The 27,226-nt window shown below is 44.5% G+C and overlaps 1 protein-coding gene across 4 annotated transcripts in view; it reads right to left on the bottom strand.

Moving 5' to 3' along the window:
- CACNA1A (calcium voltage-gated channel subunit alpha1 A) overlaps positions 1–27,226 on the bottom strand; it is a gene marked incomplete at both ends in the record, with an annotated part of 321,342 nt that overhangs the window by 123,408 nt on the left and 170,708 nt on the right. For all 4 annotated transcript variants that reach the window (XM_079702108.1, XM_079702110.1, XM_079702111.1 and 1 more), the window contains 2 exons: positions 685–837; positions 3,752–3,843. In XM_079702108.1, the coding sequence (XP_079558234.1) occupies positions 685–837; positions 3,752–3,843 (245 nt within the window). The remainder of the gene's footprint in view (positions 1–684; positions 838–3,751; positions 3,844–27,226) is intronic.

Below are 27,226 nucleotides of genomic sequence, written 5' to 3'. Positions count from 1 at the left end.
TCTCCCTTTCCTCCAGGGTAAGGAGGCTTTAGAACTCAGCATGCATTAGGGTCTGGGGTCACTGCAAGGTAACTAGGCAGAGGCTGTGGGCACTGTGCCTATATTCTGCTGTCATTTGCCCCTACATGCCCCAACCAAAAACACCTTTGATACGTGCTCCAGCCCAGTGTCAGGGCAGCCAGCTGTGCCAGGGCCTTAATGCCCTCCCAGGGGGCAGTCCTTGCCAATGTCGGACAGAATTTGGTGGATAAGTAGCCAGCTCCCTCGCTCCACGTGTGGGATGGCTCTGAGTGTGACCTACACTGTGTCCCCAAGGTGCCCAATGGAACTGAGGTCTGGTTGCCCAAGATGGTAACCTACTTGATAACACCCCTTTACTAGATGTTTTCCCTTCCCTGTCTCACTTCTCCACTCCTCTGATGGTGCTTCCTGGGATCACTTCCCAAATAAACCACTTACCCCGAGATAGCTTCTTAGGGACCCCAATGCAATGCCCCAGCAACAACCAAGATCTCGGGGACTGTTTCACCCCCTGCCTTGCCTGCAGTGCTTTTGGGAGGAGGTTCTCCCAGCTTCCAGGAGAAAGAAGCAAACCCCTGTAGATCCCTTGCAGGAGCTTATCCCTAAGGGAGAAAAGATAGGGGAGGAAGGTTGGGAAAAAAATATGCTGCTGCTCAGACCTACCTGTGCCCTCTTCAAAGCAGGTGGTATGAAATTTTCCCATATAAAATTCTAACCCTATGATTGCAAAAATAAGGATTGCGAAAAATAGGAGGAGGCCGATCTGCAGCAGGGGGATCATTGCCTTCATGATCGACTTCAGGACGACTTGTAAACCTGGGGAGACACAGAGAGAGAGGCCCCACAGGCCCGTGAGAAGGCACCCCAAAATCCCACCCCCAAGATGCCTCCTGAGGGAACCCAGAGCACGCAGGAGGCTGGGGACTGGGCGATAGTGAGGGAAGATAGATGGAAGACACAGAGGCTGCTTGTTATAATAATAGGAAAAATTCCTAATATTTTAGAGCACTTTTTTTTTTTGGTTTTGTTTTGGCCGCGCCGTGTGGCTTGTGGGATCTTAGTTCCCCAAGCAGGTACTGAACCCGGGACTATGGCAGTGACAGCTCGGAGTCCTAACCACTGGACCGCCAGGGAATTCCCCACTTTTTAATCTTTAAAATATTTTTAAAAGTATTGGACATAGGCTGTCCCATTTGATGACCTTTTGGGCAAGAAAGAGGTGGAAATTCATGGCTTTCTGAGCCCCATTCTTGTTGGGTGGCTTTCACCCAGAGCGGGGTGACTTTTTCTAACTTCTTTCCACCAAGAGAGGGCGTCTTTTCCTAAATCATACAAAGGCGCCATATACGCTAGTTGCAGCTCTGCCTGGGAAAGCAGTCAATGTCCTAGTTTCAACCCTGAGAAACCAGGCATTATTTCATTGGCTTTTAGCAACAACCCCATGAGGCAGGCGCACATATAAAATTATCCCCATTTTACAGAGGTGGGAAGCAAAGCTCAGAGGATGTCATGATTCACCTTAGGGCATGATAAATAACAGGGCCAGGATTTGAATCCAGGTCGGAATGATGTCAAATCCTCCGTTTGTGACCACTGTTCTGTATGTTTAGAGAAGTCTATGGTTAAAATGAGGATTCAAACATATAGCTTGGGTCTTGCTTCTTGATGAGAAGAACTTCCCATGGCCCATGATTAGCACCTCCTGATGGGTGGAGACCACAGGGGGACTATGCTACTCCAAGGGGTCCAAAATGTAAGGGTGATGCACGTGGCAGAGTGGCTAAGGCTCTGGACACTGTCTGAAGTTGATGCCCAGGCCAGATCTCCTTTGCTGTTGGTAGACCCTCCCTCCAGCTGCTGTGGGCATTTGCTGCTAACGGCTCCCAGATGCCCCTCTTTTCATAGAATTGCCCTTGGTTATCAAAAGCTCCTCACCTGGAAGGCTATCGCTTCCCCACCTCCCACCCCCAATAACTGACCACAGAAGTACAAAAGACCAGCCTGTTGCCTCAAGTGGGAAACAACACTGACGCTATTTACACCCAGAGCTCCCTGCAGGATCCGGCTGAGACTGCATCCTTGTTCAGGTCCTTCTGCTACCCTGTCCTGCTGCCCTCATTCTCTCTCTCCTGACAGCACTCCCCCAAGAAAGCAAGTGCATCTGAACACCTATCTAAATCTGCTTCTAGGGAACCTTAGTCATCTCCTGACTAGCAAAGTGATCTTGAGCAAGTCACGTTCCCATTCTGAACCTTGGTTTCTTCGTCTGTAAATGGGGATTAGAATAGCACCTCCCTCTCAGGATTAAATGAGAGGGTTCATATCTAGCAAAGTCCCTGGCACATCATAGGTGGTCATTAAACAAAAATTCTTATTAGCATTAACTTTGGGATGGCCCTGGATTTACTATGACGTAGGCACCCACTGGAATCATGCAGACACCTGAGTAGAAGTGCCTTCTTTCTAACAAAAAGACCCTGCTGGTGGTTATCTGGAAAATCTTACTCTTTAAATCTGGATGGCAATGAACCTGAAGAACGAAGCTAATGAGACGTAAAATGGTGGTAATAACAGAACCTACTTCACAGGCTTGTTGTGAGGATTAATGAGTTAAAGAAATGTCAAATACTTAGAACAGTGCCTGGTACATAGTAAGTGCTTATAAATAAAAAATAATAGTACAGGGAGATCACAGTAAGTGCTTATAAATAAAAAATAATAGCACAGGGAGATCAGCTCGGTGCTTTGTGACCACCTAGAGGGGGAGGATAGGGAGGGTGGGAGGGAGACGCAGGAGACAGGGGATATGGGGATACATGTATGCGTATAGCTGATTCACTTTGTTATACAGCAGAAACTAACACAACATTGTAAAGCAATTATACTCCAATAACGATGTTAAAAAAATAGGAATTATTATTATTACTACTACTACTACTGAGGCAGTAGGACAGAAAAAGTTTAGCCCTGTTTTGTTTTGTTTTTCTTTTGTTTTTTCCAGCTGAACCTAATCCTGACCCTGTATAATGCAGCCACCCCCAAAGGACCTGGAGTAGAAGTATCCCTGGAGGATGAGAAAATAGCATGGAACGAGTATAGACTTTGGAGCTCATTGCTGTCAAGCTTTAAGAACTCAGGTGAGTCATTTGACCTTTCTGAGCCTCCACCTTTTCATCTGTAAAATGGGTTCACTGGGTGATTGTGAGGCTGAACCAAGATAATACACAAAAAGCTCTTTCTGCTGTGCCCGGTACACAGTAGGCACTCAATGAATGGTAACGGCCATTGCCAGCAGTGTTACCAGGCTTGGGGTCAGACTGGCTAATTCCTAATTCTGCCATTCTCAGCCACGTGACTTTGCTCAAATTATTCAGCCGCCCTGAGCTTCAGTTTCCCCATCTGTAAAATGCAGATATCAGCATTATCGACTTCACAGGGTTGTGAGTATGAGGACCTGGGTGGCGCTTACCATGGCTCCTGATAGAGAAATGCTCAATAAATGGGTGCTGTGGTGATGGGTGAGGCTCCTGGCTGGCTTTCAGGAGCTCATCCAGACCTGCAGCCAGATGCCTGGTGGGGAGTCCCCTGAGGGACTTCCCCAAAGTGGAGGCTGCCCTGACCCAGGCTGGGGAAGCACCCAAGGGTTCCTGTGACATGCTATGCAGAGGGGAAACCAAGGGCTCGAGGGACCCCTGAGCAGACCCCTGGTCATGGTTGGAAACTCACGCACTTGGGATTCCAGACACCAGCTTGAGCGGCCGCAGCACTCGAACTGCCCTCAGCGTTCTTAGGTCAAACTCCGTCCCAACTGTTGCCAAGATGCTGGAAGAAAGAAGCCAGAACAGAAAGCAGAAGGTGGGTTTCAGGGTCAGACAGGTGGGCGGGGGTTCGATGTTGTGGTATATTGGCTGGGTGACCACAGGAAGGTGACTTTACATTGCTGGGCCTCAGTTTTGTCACCTGTAAAACAGTGTTAATAGTACCTGCTTCACAGGATAAAAGATGATTTACAAAGACCCCAAATAGGTGTATGGTTGATGATACTCAATAAACATTAGGCTGAGAAGAACAGAAGCTTCCTGTGGCACCTGGTCGGGGTGACTTTCAGTGTATTTTGCAGCTCACAATCAGGATGGATACTGGGGAGGCTGGGAGGCCCTGGGGGAAGGACCAGGGGGAGTGGCAGATCCTTTGGGGCTCAGGTCTCTTTACCAACTGGCAAGAAAGCAGTTTAGTGTTAAGATCCCAGCCAGCATGGGTTCAAATCTCAGCTCTGCCACTTCTCAGCTGGGTGACCTTGAGCAAGTTACTTCCCCTCTCCATGCCTCAGTTCCCCCTTTTGTATAACAGGGATCACAACAGTACCTACCCATCAAAGGGGTGTGAGGATTAAATGAATTGATACATGTGAAGTGTTTGGCATCGTGCCCAGAACACAGGAAGTGTACTAAGCTACTCAAACAACCCAAACAATGGGTGTAGCCCTGCTGGGGTGGACCAGCTGACATCAGATCCAGAAGGGGGCTACAGGCCCCGAACCTCAGGGCAAAAAGTCACTCCTGTAAATACAGGTGAGTAATAATCACGGTGATAGCTGAGAGGACCCTCCCGTAGAAAGCACCCCCGTAAAGACCCCATCCTAAGACCTCATTTGTAAAAAGTATTGCTGGTGAGAAAAGGGGTCCCACAGACCCTCCTCAACCCAAGGACCCCCCAGATGCATTTCCTGAATAAGAAATGTAGTAGGAACCACCATGGAACTATGCCACAGGAGAGGTTGTTATTGGAGCCTCACATGATGGGCAAGAAATGCTGAAAAACAGAGGGCTCTGTGGTTAAGAGGAGGGAGACCACGCAAATAATTTGAGGGTGTCTTCAGTTTTGTCCAGGGATCTGGATCTTACAACTTTTACTTTGAACAACCATATCTGCACCTGTGAATACCCAGTATCTACATCTCTTTGTCTTTTAAAACAATTTATTTATTTATTTATTTATTTATTTATTTATTTTTGGCTGCGTTGGGTCTTTGTTGCTGTGTGTGGGCTTTCTCTAGTTGCGGTGAGCAGGGGCTACTCTTTGTTGCGGTGCGCGGGCTTCTCCTTGCGGTGGCTTCTCTTGTTGTGGAGCGTGGGCTCTAGGAGTGCGGGCTTCAGTAGTTGTGCACATGGGCTCAGTAGTTGTGGCACGCGGGCTCAGTAGTTGTGGCACATGGGCTTAGCTGCTCTGCGGCATGTGGGATCTTCCCGGACCAGGGCTCGAACCTGTGTCCCCTGCATTGGCAGGCAGATTCTTAACCACTGCGCCACCAGGGAAGTCCCATCTTTGTCTTTTTTTAAATTTAATTTTTATTTTATATTGGAGTATAGTTGATTTTCAATGTTGTGTTAGCTTCAGGTGTACAGCAAAGCGATTCAGTTATACATATACATACATCCATTCTTTTTCAGATTCTTTTCCCATATAGATTATTATAGAATATTGAGTAGAGTTCCCTGTGCTATACAGTAGGTCCTTGGTGATTATCTATTTTATATATAGTACATCTCTTTGTCTTTGAGACAACCAGTATCTGCATCTGTAAATAACCAATATTGGCACGCCTTTGTCTCAGGACTTTCTTTGAAGCTGAGACAGGCCCAGGGAGTGAATTCCCCTGTGAGAGCAGCCCTCCACCAAAGATTGCTGGGAGTAGGTGGATGAATTCCCCAGCTCCCTTGCTCCTCCTCCCAGATCCTCTGAGGTGTGAGTTCTACACAGGCTCCCAGAGAGGCTGAGCCCAGCTGCCCGCAGCGGGTAACCCGCTTGACCCTTCATTCTTCCTTGTCTCCCCACCCTTGTCCCCCACCCACACTTCTGGAGTCACTTCCCAGATGAACTACTTGCACGTGAATCCTTGTTTCAGGGTCAATATGGAGGCACACCAAACTAAGACAGGGGTGTTCCCAACTATTCCTAGAGCAGAGACGGGTCTATTAGGTTGGGCTGACCTCCTTTTCCACCATCAACAAACGCATATCCAAACACGTCCTGTGTGCTGGGCAAAGCAATACCTGAGGTTCTCCTTGCCCCATGGAGCTGATGTGGGAGAAAAATGTTTAACCAGAAAAGGCACATAGAGAATGAATCCGTCACAGGTGTCATGCATTCTTAGAGAGAGAAGGGGGAAAACAACAGCTCTGAGGGCACACAGCAGGTAGTGTTAACTCGTCTGGGACCCAGGGAGGACCCCGTCTCAAGCTGAGGGCTCATGGAAGAGGAGGAGGAATCTGGTCCGTGGGGGAAGAACTTTCCAGGCTGACGGAATGGCAGAGACAGAGAGCCTGGGGTGGGAAGGAGCTTGGCAAATTCAAAGAATGAGATGGTGCATGGCGGGGATTTGGATGGTGCCATGAAGCTGAAGTATAGGTGGGGGCCATGCCATGCAACCCCAAAGAACTTTTCATTCATTTAATTCTATTTTTCATTTCCTCTCCCAACTTTTCGATATTCACTAGCATTCCTAAAACTCCATCCTATAGATCACCAGTCTGTTTCACTTTCTTCCTTCTTGGCAGATAAAAGCCATTGGTGAGGGCAGGCACAGGAAAGGACAAGCATTTGTTGAGTTTTCACTCACTCACTTCACAAACATTAACTGGGCACCTACAATGTGCCAGGCCCTGTCTAGGTCCTGGGGACACGAGTCATAGGAATCCCTGTTTGCATGGGGGAGGCTGAGAATAAATGCAGTAAATATGCCAGATGTCAGGGTGATGAGTACAAGGGAGAAAAGCAGTGCAGAGAAGGGCGTGCACTGGTAGCGTGGGGCAGGGTGAAGGGAGTGATGACACACATATCAATTGGTAAAGGCCAACTGCTCTTTCCTGCCTGGCAGGGAAGTAGTTCAGAGTTAAGGACGTTCAGACCAGCATTGCCCAGTAGAACTTTAAGAAGAGCCATGTGTTGGACATAGAGAACAGACTGGTGGTTGCCAAGGGGGAGGGGGTTGAGGGAGGGATGGAGTGGGAGGCTGGGGTTAGCAGATGTAAGCTTTCATATATAGAATGGATGAACAACAAGGTCCTACTGTACAGCACGGAGAACTATATTCAATATCCTATGATAAACCATAATGGAAAAGAACATAAAAAAAGAGAATGTATATATATGTATAAGTGAATCACTTTCCTGTATAGCAGAAATTAACACAACATTGTAAGTCAACTATACTTCAATTAAAAAAAAGAAAAACGGAAAAAAAAAAGGAAAAAACAAGAAGAGCCATGTGTGAAATTTAAAATTTTCCAGTAGCCACATTAAGAGTCAAAAGAAACAGGTAAAATTAATTTTAATAAGTATAGTTTCTTTAACCTGGTGTATCAGAAGCATCATCATTTCAACAGGCAATCAATATGAAAGATTATTCTCAAGACATTTTATACATTCTTTCCTTTGGCGTATGCCTTTGAAATCTTGGTGCATATTCTACACTTATGGCACATCTCAGCTCAGGTGCTCAATGGCTACACGTGGTCAGTGGTGAATGGACCACACAGCTCAGTTATGGAGAAAGAGTCAGTGGGATAAAGGTGTGAAGTGAGCCACAGAAATATGTCAGAGGAAAACTCTAGGCAGAGGGACAGTCAGTGCAAAGGTACATGTGAGGAACAGCAAGGAGGCTAATGTGGCTGGAACTGAGTAAGCCAGGGTGACAGTGGGAGGAGATGAGGCCTGGGGGGTGATGAGGCAGATGGTGCAGGGCCTTGTGGGCCACGGTGAGGACTTCGGCTTTTGCTCTGAGTGAAGTAGGAGCCATGGAAGGTTCTGAGCACTGAAGAGACATGATCTGACTTGTATAAAAATAAGACCCCGGGGCTTCCCTGGTGGCGCAGCGGTTGAGAGTCCGCCTGCCGATGCAGGGGACACGGGTTCATGCCCCGGTCTGGGAAGATCCCACGTGCCGCGGAGCGGCTGGGCCTGTGAGCCGTGGCCACTGAGCCTGCACGTCCGGAGCCTGTGCTCCGCAACAGGAGAGGCCACAACAGTGAGAGGACCGCGTACCGCAAAAAAAAAAAAAAAAAAAAAAAAGACCCCTCTGGGGGTCAAGGCCAGGAGCTGGGAGACTAGAGGGGAGGTGACTGCCCTGGTCCAGGTGAGAGATGATGGGTTTAGACCCAGTCGTACTGGACACAAGGATAAAGATGAACTCAGCTGAGATGAACTCAGCTCTGCCCTTAGATGACCATACAAGTAAGTGGGTGAGAGATTCAAGTCCTTTTGGCTCCCAGGCCGTAGGAGGCAGGAACGAGGAGGAAATGAATACAGACAGGAGGGCTGGGGACAGCATGATTGTGGAGCTCAAGTCTGCAGAGGCAGCACAGCACAAAATGTTACAAAATCTTAGACCTGGAGTTAAACCCTGACCCTGAATTTTCTCATTACATGGCCTTTGCCCTAACTTCTCTGAGCCTCTGAAATGCAGACAATCCAACCTCCCTCCTGCCCAGTGCAATCTTAGCTGGCACCCAAGGTGTACTATCTCCAGACCCCCTCCCTGGATGGACGACAAGGATTTAGGAGGAGAACAGGAGGAGGGGGAAGGCTTCTCAGGCCGAGAATGTCCTACAGAGACAGAAGGCTTCCCTTGGGATACGTGGTGGGGGGAAACCGAAGGCAGAGAAGGTGGGTCTTGTCGTGTGGACAGTAGGGTCATGTAAGGTTTTGGAGAAGGGGAGGGATGTGATTAGGGTTGGCGTGAGGAGGACAAGCCTGACAGCTGAAAGGACAGATTGGTGGTGATGGAGGGAGGAATTAGGAGGCAGCCACAAGAGCCGACCGGCGTAATGAGGGCTAGAACTAGGACAAAGGCAGTGGGAGTACAAAGGAGGCCCCAATTTATATATAGCTGCCATTGACTGCTGTGCACCAGGAAACTTGCCAGGGCTCATCAAGTCCTCCCTGCATCCCAGCAGTCAGCAGGATGAGTCCCATTTTACAGAGGAGGAAACTCAAGCCCAGATAAGTTACTAATGCATGGAGGTCCACACCACCAAGGAAGAATGTGAACCCAGGACCCCAGGACTCCTGAACCCGTTTTCTACCTCACGTGGCTTGTTGGATGGGGTGGGGGCAATGGTGGGAAAGAAAGGGAAGGGAAGAATGGCTTTCTGATTATGACTGGAACACCAAGTGGTCCATTTATTCAACCAGGGTTTATTGAGTACCTGCTATGCACCAGCCACTCAGGTAGGACCTGAGGATGCCACCATGAACAAAGTGACAATGGGTCAAAAAGGATCTTGCTGTGATTAATGTCACAGAGTGTTCTGCCTACGTTTTTCTCTAAGAGTTTGATAGTTTCTGGCCTTACATTTAGGTCTTTAATCCATTTTGAGCTTATTTTTGTGTATGGTGTTAGGGAGTGTTCTAATCTCATACTTTGACATGTACCTGTCCAGTTTTCCCAGTACCACTTATTGAAGAGGCTGTCCTTTCTCCACTGTACATTCCTGCCTCCTTTATCAAAGATAAGGTGACCATCTGTGCGTGGGTTTATCTCTGGGCTTTCTGTCCTGGGAACATATGTATATGTATAACTGATTCCCTTTGTTATAAAGCAGAAACTAACACACCATTGTAAAGCAATTATACTCCAATAAAGATGTAAAAATAAATAAATAAAAATTAAAAAAAAAAGTGACAGTGGGAAAATATACGGTATGTCAGATAGTGTGAAGCACTATGGAGAACAATACGGCAGCCACCAGGGCTTCGAATGGAAGGATGGAGCATGTGGTGGGAGAGAGGGATTAAGACTGGGCTACCTGAAGGATGGAGTTGTCAACTGAGATGGGGACGATGGAGGAAGGGGGTGGTTTGCGGGAAGATCAAGACCTGGATTGTGGACACGTTAAGTTTGGGAAGCCAGGTTTCTGTAATTCCCTCATTAAAACCTTCCAGGGGCTTCTATCAGGCTTAGAATAAAATCCAAACTGTAGCGTGACCATAAGACCTTGTGTGACTTTACTCCCACTGACTGCTCTGTGCTATACTCCAGACACTTTGGCTTTCTGTTCTTCCAATGGGAAATCCTCCTTTCCACCATGGGAGTGATATGTTGGCCATCTCTTCTACTTCAAACACTTGCCCCATCCCGTCAACCCTCTCCCTCTTTTCTTAGCTGGCCCTCTTCAAATCCTTCAGATTGCAGCTCAAATTTTTCTTCTCAGAGAGGATTTCCATGTCCCCTCCAGATAAAGAGAACCTTCACTCTCTGGAATTATATTGTTTATTAAGTTGTATATATTATTCACCTCCTCTTCTAGAATATCAGCTCCAGGAGGTCAGAGACTATTTTTTATTGGGGTATAGTTGTTTTACAATGTTGTGTTAGTTTCTACTGTACAGCAAAGTGGAGTTCCCCGTGCTATACAGCGGGTTCTCATTAGTTATCTATTTTATACATATTAGTGTATATATGTCAATCCCAATCTCCCAATTCATCCCACTCCCTTGGTGTCCATACGTTTGTTCTCTACGACTGTACAGAGACTTTTTTTTTGGTAGTACCTGCAGCACCTTTCATAACGCAGCAGGTACTCAATGCATATTTGGTGAATGCATCAGGAGTGGTCGAGGGTAGGGTTATGGTAGACCAGATATCCCAGGGTAGATGGATAAAATGAAAAAAGCCAAGAATCCCCAATGGAATGTTGGGGAAGGGCAAAAAAAAAAAAAAAAAAAAGAGACAAGTAGAGGAAAGATATTGGTGAAAAAGAGGGAGATGTCACAGAGTCAGGAGGATACCTGGCAGAAGAGTGTCATCCCTGAGGGTCAAGTTCAAAAGCGTTTTGAGAAAGGAGAGGTCATTGGTCTCCAGGGCAGCACAGAAATGAGTAAGATGCAAGGGATGAAAAGCATCCATTACACACTGGAGAGTCTCGCCATGGTTGATGGCTGGAGAGAACAAGAGGAGGGGAACTGGAAACAAGAGCCTGGGTATGAGAAGAGAGTCTTTTTAGGGTGGAAGAGAACTGAGTATGTTTATGTGTCAAGAGAGAAAAGTCGATGGTGTATCCCTTGGCCTTTAGAACCATGCTGCCCGATACAGTAACCATTAGCTACACATAGTTATTTAAATATACATTTATAACTAAATTAGACATTCAGTTCCTCAGTCACATTAGTCACACTTACACATAACTATTTAAATATATAATTAATTTAATTTAAATTAAATGAGAACTTCAGTTCCTCAGTCGACTTTTAAGTGCTCCACAGCCACATGTGGAAAGTCGCATACAAAGAACATTTCCATCATTGTAGAAAGTTCCATTTGATGGTGTTGCTCTAGCATGTACCCCGACTAGGGCAGGAATTTTCATCTGTTTTGCTCACAGCTGTATCCCCAGGACCTAAAACTGTGCCTAGCATAGAGTAGGTACTCAATAAATGTTTGTTGAATGAATGAATGAATAAATAATGAAGTGAAATGTAGGAAAGCATAGTGATAACTAATAGACTATATTCCAGAAGAGATGGAAGGCTGTGTAGATGACAGGACTTGTCTTAAACTAGGAAAAAATCAGGGAAGCCACAGATGGTTGTCTACTCGATAGACAATCCCACCCCCTCCCTTGCTAATGGAGCACACCTTCCATCAAAGAGGCAGAAAATACCCAATAGTCTCTTTCTCCCAGGATTCCTTGCAATGGGAGCACTGGTCACATGACCCAGTCTTGTGCTTAACAGGATCTGAGTGAAAGTCTGCTGGGTGCTTCTGGGCAAGAGTTTCCCTTCTTTGAGAAGAGTCACAGGGCAGGAGACAGCCCTTCTTCTTCTTCGGCCAGATGCTTTTGTGCCTACACAGGATGGCTGGGTAGACATCTTGGAACTGTGAGTAGTAAAGGTTACCAAGAAAAGTCCTTACACTGAAGATGGCAGAGTGGAAAGATGGAAAGGATTCCTTGGAGACATTGCTGAGCTGCAGAACCAACACTGCAACCAAGCTCCCAGCCTGCAGACTTCTTGTAATGTGGATAACAAACACTCTTCCTAGCAGTTAAGAGCCAGAGAGCCCTGGTTCAAATCCCAGTTCTGCCAATCACTAGCTGTGTGGCCTTGGGCAAGATACTCAACTTCTCTGTGCCTCAGTTTCCTGAGCTGTAGAATGGGGATGATCATAGTACTTCCCTTTATAGGTGTGGGAATTTAGGTGATATGCTTAGCACTGTGCTTGGAATTTACTCAGTTCTATAAAAATGTTTGCTATCATCATCATCATTTAAATTTTTATTTTGTTACTTGCCCCTAAGTTATACTAGAACTGACTGATCAAGGAACCAACATTCATTGAGTTTATTCTCTTTGCCAGGTTATATGCTAATGGCCTTACATACTGAGGTCTCATTTTATGCCTCAGCATCTTTACCAGGTGAATACTCTACACTCAGTTCATTGACAGGGGAACCGAGACACTGAGGGGTTATCTACTTGCCCACAGTCACACAGCTAACATGTGGTGCCTGTATCCTGAGTCTGGCTTTGCTGCATCTAGGGAGCCTAGAGCCCAGTGAGAGCCCCAGACTGCTGCCCCTGGTTAACTCCACCACACCCACTTACCCTCTCCTGGGACCTCAGCCAATTTTATACCTCCACTAACCTAAGTGTAAGAAGGAGCTAGATTTTTCTCTAGCTGGCTGGAAGTCAGAATGTCAAAAAACATTTGCAGAGGAGCAACTACTATGTGCCAGGTGGGTGAGGAGGAGAACATGTGCAAAGGCCCTGGGGCTGGAGAGACCTTATGGTGAAGAGTGAAGTTACCAGATGAGAGGGAGGGGCAGGGGACAGGAGAATGAGAAGGAGATGTTAGCATGGTTGGAAAACAGGGGAGAGGAGGGGGGATGTCGTCAAACCCCTGACCTCTGGTTAGAAGAAGCACCTGCTCACACTATTTACAATAGCCAAGATATGGAAGCAACCTAAATGTCCATCGACAGATGCATGGATTAAGAAGATGTGGAACATATACACAATGGAATATTACTCAGCCATAAAAAAGAATGAAATAATGCCATTTTCAGCAACATGGATGGACCCAGAGATTATCACACTAACTGAAGTAAGCCAGATAGAGAAAGACAAATATCATATGACATAATATGATATCACTTATATGTGGAATTTAAAAAATGATACAAATAAACTTATTTACAAAGCATAAATAGATCCACAGACATAGAAAATAAACTTATGGTTACCAAAGGGGAAAGGAAGGAGAAGGATAAATTAGGAGTTTGGGATTAACATATACACACTATATATATAAAATAGATAAACAACAAGGACCTACAGTATAGCACAGGGAACTCTACTCAATATTTTGTAATAACCTATAAGGGAAAAGAATCTGAAAAAGAATACATATATGTGTGTGTGTGTGTGTGTGTGTGTGTGTATGTAAGAATGTATATACAAACATATATATGTATAACTGATTCACTTTACTGTACACCTGAAACTAACACAACACTGTAAATCAACTATACTTCTATAAAAAATATTTTTTTAATTAAAAAAAGAAGCACCTGCTCTCATAGAATTGGGTCCAATCTTCCTGAGATGAGTATTTAGGAGCATAACTACTGCCTGTACATTCTATATTCTTGCCATTCATGGATTTTTCAAATCTTCTTCAAGTTCATTCTTATATCACCTAGATTTCAGCTTCTCTTGGGAAAACTATTTCTAAAATTCCTATTTTAAACCCTCAATTGCAGAGAGTTGAGATAATCACTTTGTCAGTTCATGGCGTAGCTTCACCTTTGGTCTGTGCGATACCCCTCTCTTGTTTGTTTGTTCATTCATTCACCATTCATTCCTTTTTATCTCCATATTCTACTTTCATTCTTTTTCCCTGAGACAACTGATATGTCTAATTTTGTCTTATTGGAGTGCATTCTTGTAAAACATGTATTATTTTGAGTGCATATATTTTAAATTTACACAAATGGCATGAAGTTAGGAATATTCTTTGTTCTCTGTTTTCAGCCAATGAAAACAGAACAGCAGACGTGCATTCTGGGGCTCTCACTGGTCCCCAGGCTCCCTAGGTACAGCCGCCACATCCCACCTCCCCATCCCCCAGGGACAGACACCAGGCGGCCGCCAGATCCTCTTCCACAGATGGCGATGGAGTGAATATGCCCATACTCAGTCCTTACAGACCCAGTGAAAGTCTCCCTGAGGTGGGTGACTGGGAGCATAACTGTTGGTGGGTCTGGACTTAACTGGACTAGGCACTGCCGATGACCCTCCAGAGTGGCCACGCCCCCATGAGTGGGGAGGATGTTCCTCTGTCCCCACATCCCACTAACCCTCGACTTAACCACCTTTCTAATTTTTTCCCCTCTAAGAGGCATGCAGAGATACTCACTGTTTTCATTTTCATCTTTCTGATTACAAGTGATTTTGAGTACCATGTCATCTACTGATTAGCTTTTCAGACTTCTCTTCCCTAACCTGTCTGATCACATTTTTTGCCTGTTTTCCTCTTGGGGTTGCTGTGTTATTTTTGGTTTTGGTTATTATTATTATTTTTATTGAAGTATAGTTGATTTACAATGTTGTGTTAATTTCTGCTGTACAGCAAAGTGATTCAGTTATATATATATATATATATTCTTTTTCATATTTTTTTCATTACGGTTTATTAAAGGATATTGAATATAGTTCCCTGTGCTATACAGTAGTACCTTGTTGTTTACCTAGTCTATGTATAATAGTTTGCATCTTCTAGTCCCAAACTCCCAATCCAACCCTCCCCCGATCCCCCCACTTGGCAGGGGTTGCTGTGTTATTGTTGTTGACTATTCCCCCCTGTAGTCTTGATCAGTGCTGCCCAATATGGTAGCCATCAGCTGCATGTGGCTATTGAGCTCTCGAAATATGGCCAGTGTGAGTGAGGAGCTGAGTTTTAAATTGTATTTACTTTTAATTCATTTCCATTAAAAATAGCCACATGTCATAGAGAACACATTTGTGGCTGCCAAGGGAGAGAGGGGGTAGGAGAGGGATGGATTAGGAGTTTGGGATTAGCAGGTGCAAATTATTATATATAGAATGGATAGACAACAAGGTCCTGCTGTATAGCACAGGGAACTATATTCAATATCCTCTAATAAACCATAATGGAAAAGGAAAAAATAAAGTCACATGTGCCTAGGGGCTACCATAATGAACAGCTGTGAGCTATTAATCCCTGGTCACTTTTTTTTGCTACCATCCATCCTATGCAGTATTTACAAACACTACTTTAGTTCTTCCCACATGTCAGGTGTTATTTTAAATGATTATAAATATTAACTCATTTCAAACTCCAAACAGCCCATAGGTAGATGCTATTCTCTCCATTTTATCGATGAGAAAACTGAGGAACAGAGAGGTGGAGTAACTTGCTCAAGGATTCATAGGACATTGTACAGCTAGGATCTGGATCTGGGAACCAAAGTGTCCCCATTATGTCCTTATTTGAACAGAACATCTTAGTTTTCATATAATCAAGTTTTTTGTTTGTTTTGCTTTAGAGTTTGTGCTTTTAAATTTGAGAAGTCCTTCCCCCTCCCTGGGTGGCACAGATATTCTCCTGCTTTTTCTCCCTTCATGTGAAGTTCTTACCACTCACACAATGTCCTCTCAAGTGCCTTAACATTTGCATGGAACAGTTCTTCCTCTTATTTGTCTTTTAAAGTAGAGGATGGTACAAAAGGGCACGTTTCTATTTTGGGTGATTCCTGAAGCTGTTTTAAGGTGCAGTGTTTTCTTAAATAAAAAGGAGCAGAAGCAGATGCAAAAGCCCCAGAAGGTGCAAGGTAAGTGATTCTAGAAAAGACAAGAGCCACAGAGGGGTGAGTTTGCTGGGGACAAAAAGGGGATAGATGTTGAGTGAAAGTCTGTGGATTTGGAGATGAGCAGGTCGTGGTGGGCCTCCTGAAGGGCCTTATTGCATTGCCTTGCTGATTGCAAGGCTGAAGGAGGTGGTGGAAGAGAAACCTCTCCTTGAGAGACTGTGATGAGAAGAGCGGGGAAGAGAATGTGGCAACTTGAGGGAGGTGGGGGCAGAGTGTCTTCCAAATAGAGGAGATCTGTCCAAGTTTGCAAGCAAAGAGCATTGTGTCCCCGGAGAAGGAGAGCCTGAAGATCCAAACGAGATATTTGATGGAGTAAAGTTCTCAAGGAAATGGATAACTACGTTTTCAATTTAATTCCCAGCCATTTAGTGGGCACCTCCTACAGGAGAAGTACTTGTGGAGCAAGATAAAAACAAAAGCTAAACTCTCACCCGCAGCTGGTGGGAGTTACAATTGGTTCCACCACTTGGGAAAATTGTTAGGCAGTTTCTTCCAAAGCTAAACAGATTCCACCCCATGACCCAGAAATTCCACCCAGGAATACCTCCCAGAGAAATGGGAGCTGTGGTCACTGAATGACAAGTAGTAGTGTCAACAGCACTTTTTCCTGTAATAGCCCCAGGGTGGAAAGTATCCAAATGCCTATCACCAGCATAGTAGATAAACAGCCATAAGAATGAATGACCTACAGCTACAGCTACCACATTGATGGATCCCACACATACAATGTCAAGGGGAAGAAGCCAATGAGAGCACACCTTATGATCCCATGTGTTTACAATTCAAGAATAAGCAAGATCACCCGCCAGGGCGGGTGGGGGCTGGGAGCTGAGGCTCGGGCTTCGGAGGTCAGATCCCAGGGAGAAGACTGGGGTTGGCGGTGTGAACACAGCCTGAAGGGGGCTAGTGTGCCACAGCTAGCCAGGAGGGAGTCTGGGGAAAAGTCTGGAACTGCCTAAGAGGCAAGAGACCATTGTTTCGGGGTGCGTGAGGAGAGGGGATTCAGAGCACCACCTAAATGAGCGCCACAGAGAGGTGCCAGCTGTGGCTATCAGCACGAACCCCAGAGACGGGCATGAAACGCTAAGGCTGCTGCTGCAGCCACCAAGAAGCCTGTGTGTAAGCACGGGTCACTATCCACAACTCCCCTCCTGGGAGCCTGTGCAGCCTGCCATGGCCAGGGTCCTGTGATCCAGGGACAACTTCCGGAGGAGAACACATGGCGTGCCTCAGGCTCTTGCAACGTCATGCAGGCCTCTGCCACCAAAGGCTCGCCCTGCATTCCGTACCCCTCCTTCCCGCAGCCTAAGTGAGCCAGAGCCCCTGAATCAGCTGCTACTTTAACCCCATCCTGTCTGGGCAGGGAACAGAGGCCCTCAGGCGACCTACATGCAGAGGTGGGGCCAAATCCAAAGCTGAACCCCAGGAGCTGTGCAAACAAAGAAGAGAAAGGGAAATCTCTCCCAGCAGCCTCAGGAGTAGCGGATTAAATCTCCACAATCAACTTGATGTACCCTGCATCTGTGGAATACCTGAATAGACAATGAATCATCCCAAAATTGAGGCGGTGGACTTTGGGAGCAACTGTAGACTTGGGGTTTGCTTTCTGCATCTGATTTGTTTCTGGTTTAATGTTTATCTTAGTTTAGAATTTAGAGCTTATTATCACAGGTAGATTCGTTTATTGATTTGGTTGCTCCCTTTTTTTTTTAAATATATACATATTTTTTTCCTTTTTCTCTTTTTGTGAGTGTGTATGTGTACACTTCTTTGTGTGATTTTGTCTGTATAGCTTTGCTTTTACCATTTGTCCTAGGGTTCTGTCTGTCCTTTTTTAAATTTTTTTTAATAGTTTTTAGCGTTTGTTACCATTGGTGGATATGTTTTTGCTTTGGTTGCTCTTTCCTATCTTCCTTATTTTTAAATTACTTTAAAAATTTTTTAATAATATTTTTAAATTTTTTATTTTAATAACTTCCTTTATTTTATTTTATTTTAATTATTATTTTTCTTTCTTTTTTTCCCTCCCTTTTCTTCTGAGCCATATGGCTGACACGGTCTTGGTGCTCCGGCCAGGTGTCAGGCCTGAGCCTCTGAGGTGGGAGAGCCAAGTTCAGGACATTGGTCCACCAGAGACCTCCCAGCCCCACGTAATATCAAATGGCGAAAGCTCTACCACAGATCTCCATTTCAATGCTAAGACCCAGCTTCACTCAACAACCAGCAAGCTACAGTGCTGGACACCCTATGCCAAACAACTAGCAAGACAGGAACACAACCCCACCCATTAGAAGAGAGGCTGCCTGAAATCATAAGTTCACAGACACCCCAAAACACACCCACTGGATGCAGTCCTGTCCACCAGAAAGACAAGATCCAGCCTCATCCACCGGAACACAGGCACCAGTCCCCTCCACCAGGAAGCCTACACAACACACTGAACCAACCTTCCCCACTGGGGGCAGACACCAAAAACAACGGGAACTACGAACCTGCAGTCTGCGAAAAGGAGACCCCAAACACAGTAAGTTAAGCAAAATGAGAAGACAGAGAAACACACAGCAGATGAAGGAGCAAGGCAAAAACCCAGCAGACCAAACAAATGAAGAGGAAATAGGCAGTCTACCTGAAAAAGAATTCAGAGTAATGATGATCCAAAATCTTGGAAACACAATGGAGAAAATACAAGAAACATTTAACAAGGACCTAGAAGAATGAAAGAGCAAACAAACAATGATGAACAACACAATAAATGAAATTAAAAATTCTCTAGAAGGAATCAATAGCAGAAAAACCGAGGCAGAAGAACGGAAAAGTGACCTGGAAGATAAAGTAGTGGAAATAACTACCACAGAGCAGAATAAAGAAAAAAGAATGAAAAGAATTGAGGACAGTCTCAGAGACCTCTGAGACAACATTAAACACACCAACATTCGAATTATAGGGGTCCCAGAAGAAGAGAAAAAGAAAGGGACTGAGAAAATATTTGAAGAGATTATAGTTGAAAACTTCCCTAATATGGGAAAGGAAATAGTCAACCAAGTCCAGGAAGTGCAGAGAGTCTCATACAGGATAAATCCAAGGAGAAACAGGCCAAGACACATATTAATCAAACTATCAAAAATTAAATACAAAGAAAAAATATTAAAAGCAGCAAGGGAAAAGCAACAAATAACATACAAGGGAATCCCCATAAGGTTAACAGCTGATCTTTCAGCAGAAACTCTGCAAGCCAGAAGGGAGTGGCAGGACATATTTAAAGTGATGAAAAGGAAAAATTTACAACCAAGATTACTCTACCCAGCAAGGATCTCATTCAGATTCGATGGAGATATTAAAACCTTTAGAGACAAGCAAAAGCTAAGAGAATTCACCACCATCAAACCAGCTCTACAACAAATGCTAAAGGAAATTCTTTAGGCAGGAAACACAAGAGAAGGAAAAGATCTACAAAAATGAACACAAAACAACTAAGGAAATGGTAATAGGAACATACATATCGATAATTACCTTAAATGTAAATGGATTAAATCCTTCAACCAAAAGACATAGACTGGCTGAATGGATACAAAAACAAGACCCATATATATGCTGTCTACAGAGACCCACTTCAGACATAGGGACACATACAGACTGAAAGTGAGGGGATGGAAAAAGATATTCCATGCAAATGGAAATCAAAAGAAAGCTGGAGTAGCAATTATCATATCAGACAAAATAGACTTTAAAATAAAGATTATTACAAGAGACAAAGAAGGACACTACAGGGCTTCCCTCGTGGTGCAGTGATTGAGGGTCCGCCTGCCGATGCAGGGGACACGGGTTTGTGCCCTGGCCCGGGAGGATCCCGCATGCTGCGGAGCGGCTGGGCCCGTGAGCCATGGCTGCTGAGCCTGCGCGTCTGGAGCCTGTGCTCCGCGGCAGGAGAGGCTGCAACAGTGAGAGGCCCGTGAACTGCAAAAAAAAAAAAAGGACACTACATAATGATCAAGGGATCAATACAAGAAGAAGATATAACAATTGTAAACATTTATGCACCCAACATAGGAGCACCTCCATACATAAGGCAAATGCTAACAGCCATAAAAGGGGAAATCAACAGTAACACAATCATAGTAGGGGACTTTTTAACACCCCACTTTCACCAATGGACAGATCATCCAAAATGAAAATAAATAAGGAGACTTATTAAAAGCAACTATATGAAAAAAAATGGACAACCTGGAAGAAATGGACAAATTCTTAGAAAAGCACAACCTTCCGAGACTGAACCAGGAAGAAATAGAAAATATAAACAGACCAATCACAAGCACTGAAATTGAGACTGTGATTAAAAATCTTCCAACAAACAAAAGCCCAGGACCAGATGGCTTCCCAGGCAAATTCTATCAAACATTTAGAGAAGAGCTAACACCTGTCTTTCTCATACTCTTCCAAAAATATAACAGAGGGAGGAAGACTCTCAAACTCATTCTAGGAGACCACCATCACCCTGATACCAAAACCAGACAAAGATGTCACAAAGAAAGAAAGCTACAGGTCAATATCACTGATGAACATAGATGCAAAAATCCTCAACAAAATATTAGCAATCAGAATCCAGCAGCACATTAAAAGGATCATACACCACGGTCAAGTGGAGTTTATCCCAGGAATGCAAGGATTCTTCAATATACACAAATCAATCTATGTGATACACCATATTAACAAATTGAAGGATAAAACCATATGATCATCTCAACAGATGCAGAAAAAGCTTTGAACAAAATTCAACACACATTTATGATAAAAGCTCTCCATAAAGTAGGCATAGAGGGAACCTACCTCAACATAATAAAGGCCATATATGACAAACCCACAGCCAACATTGTTCTCAATGGTGAAAAACTGAAACCATTTCCACTAAGATCAGGAACAAGACAAGGTTTCCCACTCTCACCACTATTATTCAACACAGATATGGAATTTTTAACCAGAGCAATTAGAGATGAAAAAGAAATAAAAGGAATCCAAATCGGATAAGAAAAAGTATAGCTGTCACTGTTTGCAGATGACATGATACTAAACATAGAGAATCCTAAAGATGTTACCAGAAAACTACTAGAGCTAATCAGTGAATTTGGTAGAGTAGCAGGATACAAAATTAATGCACAGAAATCTCTTGCATTCCTATACACTAATGATGAAAAATCTGAAAGAGAAATTAAGGAAACACTCCCATTTACCATTGCAACAAAAAGAATAAAATACTTAGGAATAAATCTAACTAAGGAGACAAAAGACCTGTATGCAGAAAACTATAAGACACTGATGAAAGAAATTAAAGATGATACAAACAGATGGAGAGATCTACCATGTTCTTGGATTGGAAGAATCAACATTGTGAAAATGACTGTACTACCCAAAGCAATCTACAGGTTCAATGCAATCCCTATCAAACTACCAATGGCATTTTTCACAGAACTCGAGCAAAAAATTCCACAATTTGTATGGAAACAGAAAAGACCCCTAATAGCCAAAGCAACCTTGAGAAAGAAAAACGGAGCTGGAGGAATCAGGCTCCCAGACTTCAGACTACACTACAAAGCTACAGCAATCAAGACAGTATGGTACTGGCACAAAAACAGAAATATAGATCACTGGAACAGGATAGAAAGCCCAGACATAAACCCACACACAGATGGTCACCTTGTTTTTGATAAAGAAGGCAAGAATATACAATGGGGAAAAGACAGCCCCTTCAATAAGTGGTGCTGGGAAACCCAGACAGCTACACGTAAAAGAACACTCCCTAACACCATACACAAAAATAAACTCAACGTGGATTAAAGACCTAAATGTAAGGACAGACACTATCAAACTCTTAGAGGAAAACATAGGCAGAACACTCTATGACATAAATCACAGCAAGATCCTTTTTGACCCACCTCCTAGAGAAATGGAAATAAAACCAAAAATAAACAAATGAGACCAAATGAAACTTAAAATCTTTTGAACAGCAAAGGAAAGCATAAACAAGACGAAAAGACAACCCACAGAATAGGAGAAAATATTTGCCAATGAAGCAACTGACAAAGGATTAATCTCCAAAATTTAGAAGCAGCTCATTCAGCTCAATATCAAAGGACAAACAACCCATTCCAAAAATGGGCAGAAGACCTAAATAGACATTGATCCAAAGAAGATATACAGATTGCCAACAAACAAGTGAAAGAATGCTAAACATCACTAATCATTAGAGAAATGCAAATCAAAACTACAGTGAGGTATCAGCTCACATCAGTCAGAATGGCCATCATTAAAATCTACAAACAATAAATGATGGAGAGGGTGTGGAGAAAAGGGAAACCTCTTGCACTGTTGGTGGGAATGTAAATTGATACAGCCACTATGGAGAACAGTATGGAGGTTCCTTTAAAAACTAAAAATAGAACTACCATACGACCCAGCAATCCCACTACCTGGCATATACCCTGAGAAAACCATAATTCAAAAAGTGTCATGTACCACAATGTTCACTGCAGCTCTATTTACAATAGCCAGGACATGGAAGCAACCTAAGTGTCCACTGACAGATGAATGGATAAAGAAGATGTGGCACATATATACAATGGAATATTACTCAGCCATAAAAAGAAACGAAATTGAGTTATTTGTAGTGAGGTAGATGGCCCTAGAGTCTGTCATACAGAGTGAAGTAAGTCAGAAAGAGAAAAACAAATACCGTATGCTAACACATATATATGGAATCTAAGAAAAAAAAAGGTCATGAAGAACCTAGAGGCAGGACGGGAATAAAGACGCAGACCTACTAGAGAGTGGACTTGAGGAAACGGGGAGGGGGAAGGGTAAGCTGGGACGAAGTGAGAGAGTGGCATGGACATATATACACTACCAAATGTAAAATAGATAGCTAGTGGGAAGCAGCTGCATAGCACAGGGAGATCGGCTCGGTGCTTTGTGTCCACCTAGAGGTGTCAGATAGGGTGGGTGGGAGGGAGACCCAAGAGGGATGAGATATGGGGATATATGTATATGTATAGCTGATTCGCTTTGTTATACAGCAGCAACTAACACAAAATTGTAAAGCAATTATACTGCAATAAAGGTGTTAAAAAAAAAAGAATAAGCAAGAATAATCTATGCTGTACCATAGCAGGATGGGGTTAATGGCAACTGGAGGTGAACGAGAGGGTTTCTGGAGCTTAAGGATGTTCTGTTTCTTGAATTGTGTGCTGGTTACATGAGTACGTTCAGTTGTTGAAAATTATTCAAACTGTATTCATATACATGTGATTTTCTCTTTGTACGTCTACTTCTAAATATAAAGCTAAAACCCTCAGATTTAGAAAGAAGCGAACATTTGTTCAGTGCTTGCTGTGGGTCAAGTGGTGTGCATTATTTTATCCAATCCTCATGACGACCCTATGAGGTAGGGTAGAAAGTATCTGGTATACTTTCCAGATCAGAGAGGTTAAATCACTGCTCCAAGCTCACACAGCTAGTACATGGCTGAGCTGGGTTTTGATCCCCTGTTCCATTCACTTCTAACTACTCTGCCATACTTCCCAGGCTTGGGAAAGTGATGGGACATGGACATCTCTGAGACAGAGGAGAAAAAGGAAACAAGAAAGAGATGATGATCCCAGGAAAATTGAAAGGAAGGGAATTCATAAAAGTGACTACCAACAACTCAAGAAAAAGTTGGCAAGATCCCAAGGAATCATGGAAAGGTGGGAAGCAGATGTGGGGTGAATTTAATAAGGCATTGACTAATGATGAAGAAGCATTGAGGGATACTGAAGATCCAGAGAAAGGGACACCGTGCAGGAAAGGTTTTCTTGTGCCATTCTGGCCTCAGTGATCATTTCCCTACATGGCAACAATGAACACTTTATACAGTCTTACTTTTCCATAGCCCCGTTCATGGGCATCATCATGGAAGATGAGCTGACACCCACATCGATGATGAGCAAACTGAGGTTCCAAGAGGTCAAGTGTCTTCTCTGAGATCACACACTGGTTAAGTTTCAGAGCTGACCCTGAACTGAAGCTTTCTGACTCTACTCTGCCCCAAGGGGTAAAGCCTCTATCCCAGCAAAGCTGGTCATTCAACCTCCCTGCTTCTCCCTCTGCTCCTTTATCCAGAGAATCTCCTCCCCACCAATCTACACTCTGCCCCGCTTCAAAACTGCCTCTTTCACTGTCCAGTCTCACCCCTGACACCCTTCTATTCTATCTCATAACCTGCAGGGCCTCAGGTTACATCAGAGCCATGCCAGCCCATGAAACTTTCTGTGAACATTTCAGGAACATTCTATTCTGAGCTATCCAATGTGGCAGCCAACAGCCATGAATTAAAATGTGACTAAGCAACTAAATTTTTCGTTTGATTTAATTTTAATTGATTTACATTTATATATAAGTAGCCATGTGTAGCTAGTGGCTACTCTGCTGTATCGTGCAGTTCTATAGTCACATTATAGAGTGGATTACATCATCGAGGGCATGCAGTTGGTCACACACTGGTGTGTGCTGATTATTCCCCGTTTGCCCCCCAGATCCATTCTCTAGCTTGCTCTTGCCCTGCCAGGTCAGCCCTGGGGACTATATCTCCCAGAATACTTGGTTCTGGTTCCTGTTGGGTTGGCCAGTGGGAGGCACCAGCAGAAGATGAGGGAGAGAGGTTGGAATATTTCTTCTGTACTCTTTCCCTGGTTCTGAGCCTAGTCCTTCCTGTGTGGCTCTGCCTTCATGGGGTTCCAGGAGTGTAGGGACAGCAATGACTTCCTTCAGGGGATCTCAACATCCATGACCCGTTTCCTTGACCTGCCCTCACCTCTTAGGGAGTTTCTTCATGACATGCTCTTCATTTGAAATCACTCAGTGGGTGGATTCTGTTTCCTGTTGGGACCTTGACTGATAAAAGGGGGAATGGTTGACCATGAAGCCTGCCCATCTGATGGTTCCTAAATCCCCCAGTTTCTGAGACAAAGGTCTCTGGAGAGGCAGGATTCAATTCTAGGTTTCCTCACCTCAGGAGGCAGGAATACTCTGCTGCCTTTTCCAAATAAGATTTCAAATTAGGGGAAAGACATTCTGCCAGGTTCCTGCTTCACCCCATTTTAAGGCAAGAACAAGTCCTTAGAGCAGGAAGTTCAAGAAACAGAGGAGGTGGGTGGAAGAAGATAGGGGTGTCTCTCTTTTTTTTTTTTTTTTTTTTTTGCGGTACGCGGGCCTCTCACCGCTGCGGCCTCGCCCGTTGCGGAGCACAGGCTCCGGACGCGCAGGCTCAGCAGCCATGGCTCACGGGCCCAGCCGCTCCACAGCATGTGGGATCCTCCCGGACCGGCGAACCCAGGTCCCCTGCATCGGCAGGCGGACTCTCAACCACTGCGCCACCAGGGAAGCCCAGGGGTGTCTCTTAAAGCTGTCCTAAGGTAGGACTTGTAAGGAGGTGACATGGGTCAAAATGTGGAGCTTGATTGTCGTGAAGACCCACAGCAGAGACTGCTTTTTGTTTCTTCTTCCTGGGCACTTAGCTAGATTACATTTCCCAGCCTTGCAGGTAGGTGTGGCCATGTGACTAAGTTCTGGCCAGTGGAATGTGAGGAGAAGTGATGCGGCCTGGCCCAGAAACATTTCCCTTGTGCTCTCCTCCATACTGTTTTCCCTTCTGGGGCTTCATGTCAAGGAGCCCAGAGATCTTGGAAGCCATGGGTTGAAGATGAGGAGCCATAATATGGAAGGAGCCTAGGCTTTTTGCCTCTCTACTTGGAAGAAAGCTGCCCACTGCTCAAGAAAACTCACTATGGATTTTGTGTGTGCAAGAACTAAAATTCCACTGTGTTCGAGCCCTTAAACATTTGGGGGGGTTTTTGTTACAGCAATAAGGAGTATCTAATACACTTCCTAGTATCTTTTTTTTTTTTTTTTGGCCGCACCATGCAGCTAGCGGGATCTTAGTTCCCTGACCAGGGATTGAACCCAGGCCCACGGAAGTGAAAGCGCAGAGTCCTAACCACTGTACCACAGGGAATTCCCATACACTTCCTAGTATCTTAACTTACTTAATACACAGTGACTAACACACTTGGGCATCTAAAATGTCAGCTGCATGAGGCCATGCAGACTATCATCTGTCTCTTGTTCACTGATGGACCCCCAGTGCCTAGAACAGGGCCCAGTACATGCTGGGCCTCAACAAGTAAGTATCTATTGAATGAGCCAAGAGCTTCGATGTTTCTTTCCAGCTGAGTGAAATGCAGAAAAGCATAGCAGATGTGAGCTCTGGCTCTCAGGGGGGAAGGGGCTGGGTTTATAGCCTGCCCAATTATTTATTAATTATCTACACTGGGCAAATTCCCAAGCCTCAGTTTCCTCACAGGGAGAATGGAGAATTATATAAAAGCTTTTTCTTCTTACAGACAGTGGCAGGATTAAATGTGATCATTCATGAAAAGTGCTGAGCACACCGCCTGATGCATAGTAAGCCCTCAGGAAGTAGCGGTCACGGTGATCTGAACTTCTCTCCTTCCCCCGGCAAACCAAAAGCTCTGAAACCACCCCTGCAATTGACTCTGACAAATTTCAGGCCCCAAGGTATTGGGAGCAGGGGAGGGGAGAATCAGAGCTTGAGCCTGGGATTATAGCCAAAGACCAACTCAGGAAATGCTATTACATTCCCATGATCCTTTTGCTGTCCCAGGAGGGCTCGACACCCCGTTTCTCACTCTGACCTCAGACTAATGCTGCAGGAATTAGCCTTGCTGCTTTGGGGCTCAGATCAGCTGCTTCTGGATCAGGGAGTTCCACTGGGGACCCGGAATTTGGAGGGCCTGGTGGAGTCCTCAGGAGTAACAGAGGGAACAAGCTGTAGTTTAATTAAGGGCATCCCACATTTTGTGGGGGGTATTCTTATTAATATAACCAGCCTGGAGGTATGGGTGATTGGACACATGCCTTAGAACTGATTGGGTTTTTCTCCTTCATTAATTAAAATGTGAATCATAGCTGAGTCACTGAAGAAGGAAAACGGTCAATGAACAATTCCAACTTCCTCCCTCCTTCCTTGCTCAGAGAGATGAGTCAGCAGAAGTCCGGATCCAAAAATGAGAAGGGAAAAAAAAAGCAGAAGAGACGCAGGGCTTGGAGAGCAAGCAGCAAAATGAACCTGAGTCAGATTATTCTTTATCTTAGAAGAATGTCCCCAAATTCCCATCCCAAGCCAATCAGCCAAACCCTCTAGTGAGCATGCCTCTGTTTCTCATTTTTACACAGAACCACAGGCACCCTGAGTTCTAAACGAGCCCTGA

This window comes from Hyperoodon ampullatus, assembly GCF_949752795.1.
Source record: "Hyperoodon ampullatus genome assembly, chromosome: 4".
Classification (NCBI taxonomy): Eukaryota; Metazoa; Chordata; class Mammalia; order Artiodactyla; family Ziphiidae; genus Hyperoodon; species Hyperoodon ampullatus.
Note: the sequence above shows the minus strand (reverse complement) of the source record. Positions and strands in the feature narration are given on the sequence as shown.